The sequence below is a fragment of the Cupressus sempervirens genome, chromosome 1 (assembly GCF_028749045.1).
Source record: "Cupressus sempervirens isolate cs-2001-9-10 chromosome 1, ASM2874904v1, whole genome shotgun sequence".
Taxonomy (NCBI): Eukaryota; Viridiplantae; Streptophyta; class Pinopsida; order Cupressales; family Cupressaceae; genus Cupressus; species Cupressus sempervirens.
In genome coordinates this window covers 762654474-762660473 of record NC_143118.1, presented here as the reverse complement: position 1 = coordinate 762660473, position 6000 = coordinate 762654474, and the positions used below count along the sequence as shown (strand labels likewise).

Here is a 6000-nt window from a genome sequence, read left to right as displayed (position 1 = left end):
CGAGGATATTGAAGAAGACAAGCCAGTGGAGGGAGTTGCAGCGGCAGAGGAAAATGAGTAGGAAGCAGTAGAGACAACACAAAGGAAGAACAAGAAGACTCCTAAGAGATGGCCTCACAACAGCTTGAGGAGGAAAAAGGATCTTCCTCTTCATCAGATTGAGGAATAACAGATAAAAACCTTCACTCTTTTGCCTCATTTTATTTTGCAAAAAAAATGTCACAGGTTCTAGTGTTTGATTCAACTGCAGATCAAGTTTTAGGCCAATTGTGACTTCACTTCGTAGTGTTGGCTATTTTTTCAAGTCAGACACCTACTCCTTTAGGTTTTTTTGGCTCACTATAGAAATTTGATGTTGTTTATATCATATTTTAATATAATCTTCCAGCTTCGGCCCCTTATTTAGCGAAAAAAAAACACAAACTATATACATACTATCCTGGCAGGCACGATTTCATGGCAAGTTATGGGTAATGGATTTAACACTTTGAGACTCCAGTGCACCTCATCATACTGTTGCTTGGACAAATGACAGTTTAATAAAACATTTACCAAAACGGGGAAAATGTATTATTTGTCTAAATCATAGCATGTCATAAAAAGGCAAAGAGAAAGAAACTTGTGGAAGCAGCATCACTAGAGTCAGCTACCAATGGCATAAGATGCAAATGATAAGCTGAATGTTATAAAATTTAAAGCCATTTCACATTAGGAACCTCTAGAGTAAGAATAAAAGCAGCACGTACAAAATTTATATGCACTGGTGCATTCACCAACATATGTCAAGGATAATGTACCCACAATTTCTAGAGCTCAAATATATAGTTTGTTCATATTTTTTGTAGATCTCAAGATTTCATAATCCTAGGGTTTTGAAACCATGGAATGTACATTGTGGGAGCTTGCAATGACACCATTTAATATAGTTAAATGGCAATCCCAGGACTAACAGAAATAAACAATGGCTTTAATTTTATATTGACATCAGGAGATGTGCAATATGAGATACTGATTATATGGGAGAATGATCTGTATTATCCTTTCTACCTGTCAAAAACTTGGGCTTATTTCCTCAGGCACTATAGTCAAGGTAACTTGCACATTGCCTGCTCGCTTAACCACTATCTTGAAAGCTGCACCAACATTGTCCCCCAGTATCTCAACAATCTGACGCACTCCATTTATGAAAAAAATAGTTAGAAACCATCAAGTTCTTCTGTTATTATGCTATTGGTCACATAAACAACTACTACAGATTGAGAATACCTGCTTCACACTTTTAATTGGTTTTCCATCAAACTGAATGACAACATCTCCAGGACGAATTCCAGCTTTATCAGCAGGAGACCCAGGAACAACCTGCAATGTTCTGGCTGTTAATCCACAGTTATAAACATGTAAACAAATTTCCATGCTTACGATGTTGCCTCTATTGTATATGCATAAAACAAACATATAAACAAAGGCAGGGGAAAGATCTAGCTTTAACTATAGACCGGCAGTGTAATAAAAAATTACTAAAATTTGGGCAGCTGACATACTGCGATCAAGGCCCTTCAGGGATGAGGATGAGGTCCCCCAGTTGTGGCCTCCATAGCTTTCAATACAGATTTTTCTTTTTTCAAAATAATACAGACTAGCTAAAGTGTAATCAGTTAATGTCATGGAACATAAAATGAAAAGCCCTTTAAGCCCATGAAGGGTTTCCATATGCCTATAAGGCATGCTGATTTTATTAATTTATACATTGGACCAGAAATAACAAAACAGAGGAAAACCATACGCTACCATATCCTATTCATATGCTTTCATGTAACTGTATCTATTTGTGGCCTGTCTTTAAAAATATCCATTATTGCTTAAATGATGGGATCATCAACACTTCAACACAGCATTAGTTTTCAATCCAAAAAAAATTATCCCAACAGATTTCACCTGTGGCACAAGAACACCTTCAACTACATCAGGAAATGATGGGTCTCTCTCTTTAAGTTGAGCAACAATGAGTTCATTCAGAGCAAGCATCTTCATCCCAAGCCATGGGCGCACAACCCTTCTGCAATATGAGAAATACATGCGGCTTCATCATAATGCATCTATCTGTTTCAACAGAAGAGAAATGCTCTTTCCATAAACACTGAATTTGAGACACAAGGATACAATATTAATAAGTTGACCAACTTTATTTAATCAAGATAAATTAAAGATGAGTTGCTCCCTTATCTAACCACATTTTAGAAGATGCAGGTTGACAATTGAGAAAATAAAGTTACGAGATTTACAGTTATAAAGTGAAGGAAAAATGCAAAGTTCATTTTCGGATACCCCTTTCCTACTTCAGCAGTTAATTCATCAATGATGTCATATGTTAGCAAGTGATACCTGACCTCTAAATGCATTCATGATTGCTCAAGACATTAACCCATGCCCATAGAGCCATTACAAACATGCCAGCTATAACTTGAGACATTTATTGTTGATTATATTTATTATTTATTAGTAAACAACATAAATAATCATCAATGATTAACATAACAGATAATGATTTATGATCAAATCAAACTATTTTATACAATGATTGCCAATCAAAGAATACTCTATTAATATCCTTAGTTGCTGATTCTGGATACAAATCCAACTCAGGCACATGAATTGGATCCATGGATTCGTGAAAAAAACAATTCCAATTATGGTTTATAAGGATTCGTGTGTGTGTGTGTGTGTGTTATAAAAAAAAGAAAAAGAGAAATATACAATGAGAGAGCAAAATGAGAGAGAGAGAGAGAGAGAGAGAGCAAATTTGAGGTGAAATGTATTTGGATGTTGAATAAAAGGGCCATTTTACGGTTAGAAAGGAAAATATATATTAAATAAGTTGGACCCACTTAAAACCTTGGCCAACCCATCTATCCTTGAGGTTTCGCACTGGATCCTTGAGGATTTGTGATGGATTTGTTGTAATGTTCCTATCTGGTAATCACCTTAGAATTGGAGGATCCCAGAGGTGAAAAAAAAAATGTCCGTGGGGGAACTAGATCAGACTGGCCGTACAGTATGCCTATCAGTACGGTGGGGTGGGGGATACAGTCTGGTCATACAGTATGTTGTCCATATAGTATGGAGTGAGAAAGCAGCAGTATGGTATGGGGTAAGCAAGCAGCTGTACAATATGGAGTAGCAGATGTACGATATGAAATAGGTCACCGTACAAAATATTGGCCGCGCGATAACAAGTTAGTGAAGGCCCAATGGTCGTACGGTGATGGAATGAGAGAGTTTGGAAATCGTTGGTTGTACAATAGGGTAATGTAACCGCATGGGAAGACGGAATTTGTACCAGGTGAAGTGGATGGTGTATGGATAGAGATGAAATCCTCAGACTTCAAAAGCCAAACAAGGAATGAGATTGAACATGAATAATCCTTCAAATTAATATTTGCCAAAAGATGGTGCTCCAAATTGCCACATCCAAGTGAAGTGCTATAGGTGACGAAATAACTAGAAGAGCCAAATAGGGAAGGTCTTTCACTTCCGAAATGTTAAACAACAGAGAATCCCAATGGGAATTCAAGTATAGAGAAAATAATCCAAATTGCATACCTACGACTACCTACAAGCTGTACTTAAATACTCGTCAAAGAAAACTTTCCAAGGGTGTATAAAGATAGCCGATGGCTACACAAACTACGAAAACAAAACAAAAATAGGTCTGAGATATATCAAATCAATTGGCCCAATAACAATAGTTTGATTGATGACTTATTTTATAATGGGAACATTACAGTCCTCCCATCCCAAATTTTGCTTGTCCTCAAACAAAATGCAATGTTGGATGCTACAAAATGTGCTCGCCCTCCCACGTCACATCATCCAACGACAAGTGTTTCCAACATACCAAATATTCCTTCATTGTGCGGTTTCGCAGGGTCTTCTCATGTACTTCAATGATCTCGGATGGTTCCAATACGAGTTTTCCTTCTTCATTGAGTGGCAAAAGGTCTGCAGCTATCATGACGTTCTGTCCCACAACTTTCTTACGGTAGGAGACATGAAAAACGTAATGAATACGACTCCCTCTGGAAGTTCCAACTCATAGGCAACTTCACTGATGTGGCGAACTACCTAATAACGACCATAAAATCGTGGCTTCGATTTTTATTTCCCTTTTCCTTCAATGAGGATTGCTAGTATGGTTAAAGTATGAGATAGACCAAGTCTCCCACTTTGAAACTTCTCTTGATTCGATGTCTATCGACGTACATCTTCTGTTGATTTTGTACCCGTTGTAAGTTTTCCTTCAAACATCTTAGGCTGTCCTATCCCTCCTGAAGCCAGTCCCTCGCCCTTGGTGTGCGACTATCACGCAGAACTGTATCGATGAAGGAAAGGGGTTTGTACTCGTATAGTGCTTTGAACGGTGTCATCATGATGGACATGTGGTAGGTGGTATTGTAACAATATTCCCCTAGGTGCATCAATTTGACCCACGACTACTGTTGTGCCAAAATGTAGTTCTGAAAGTAGCCTTCGAGCTAGTTCACAATCTCCATCTGTCCATCTGTTTGAGGGTGGTAACTAGCACTTGGCAACAATTCTATTCCTGCCAGCCAAAACAATTTTGTTGATATTGATAAATCATCCATCCTGATCACTGCCAATGTTTCGGAGTAATCCGTGTAGACAAAAGACTTCTGTGAAAAATAGATCGACTACCTGTGCGGCCTAAGTCTTAAGGGGATGGTGAAGAAATGTGTGTACATCATCTGTCTGTCAACCACCACGAAAATACAATCCTTTCCATTCACCTTGCGAAGTCTAGTAATGAAATCCATTGAGATACTTTCCTACTTCTATTCTGGAATTGGCAAAGGTTGCAGTAACCTAACAGGTAAAATATGTTTGGATTTGTTTTGCTAGCAAACTGCACACTCTCTTACATACTGCAATATGTCTCCTTTAAGACCTTTCCATGAAAACCTCTCCTTGAGTCGTCTGTAGGTTTTGAGAAAACCCAGGTGTCCTACCAAGAATGAGTCGTGTACCTCATTCAAGATTTTATGCTTCAATTTGGATTCTGACACTAAATATATCCAATTTTTATAGTAAATGATGTCATCCACCACTTTGTAATGATCATCCTAGGTGTTGCCATCCATTAGCTCACAGGCAAATGTGTTTTTGGAATATTCCACCAACAAATGTGCTTTCCAATTAGCTGAAATCTAGGTCAGTAAGCAGATGGTGGGATTCCCGGACAAAGCATCTACAACCACATTGTTCTTTCCTTTCACATATTCAAAGTCAAAATCAAAAGCCTGAACCTTGCTTACCCATTTTTGTTGCTTCTCATTCAAGTCCCATTGCTCCAAAAAATATCTCAAACTATTGTGATCCATATGAACAACAAACTTGGCACCCACCAAATACTGTCAAAACTTGATTAATGCATGTACAATGGCCAACATCTTTTTGTCATAAATGGAATATAAGCGTTCTGTTTCCGTAACCTTTTTTCTCTCATAGGTTATGGGGTGTCTATCTTGCATTAGTATCGCGCCAATGCCTTCTCTGGGTGCGTCGCACTCCAAAATGAACGGTCGAGTGAAATCAAGTAATGCAAGTATGGGACAAGTGCTCATTGCTTCTTTCAGCTTATCAAAAGTGAGTTGCACATTTTCATTCCACTGGAAGGACCTCTTTCTTGTCAGATCTGTTAATGGGGCACTAAGCTGAGACAATCCTTTTACAAACCTTCGGTAATAACTGCACAATCAAAAAAATCCACGCAACTTCGTGAGTGATTTTAGAGGAGGCCAATCAAGGATAGCCTAAATCTTCTCTTGATGAACTTGAACTCCATAATTACTGACAACATGCCCTAGGTACAATATTTCTGTCATACCAAATTCACACTTGGATTGCTTGGCGAACAAGGACTGATCCTTCATGATCCATAGGACTTCATTCAAATGTTTTAGGCGCTCTTCCCATGTCCTACTA

At 38.2% G+C, this 6000-nt stretch overlaps 1 protein-coding gene across 7 annotated transcripts in view; it reads right to left on the bottom strand.

Moving 5' to 3' along the window:
- Positions 1-681: 681 nt before the first annotated feature.
- The window catches only part of DEG14 (Trypsin family protein with PDZ domain-containing protein), a 213789-nt gene continuing 208470 nt past the window's right edge, over positions 682-6000 (bottom strand). For 2 of the 7 annotated variants that reach the window (XM_089789659.1, XM_089789654.1), the window contains 3 exons: positions 1936-2056; positions 1267-1359; positions 682-1167 (listed from right to left, as the gene is read on the bottom strand). In XM_089789659.1, the coding sequence (XP_089645785.1) occupies positions 1051-1167; positions 1267-1359; positions 1936-2056 (331 nt within the window). In that variant the 3' untranslated portion in view covers positions 682-1050. Of the gene's footprint in view, positions 1176-1266; positions 1360-1541; positions 2057-6000 lie in introns of all 7 variants that reach the window. The other 5 variants (XM_089789674.1, XM_089789684.1, XR_016353291.1 and 2 more) reach the window with 4 other exon arrangements.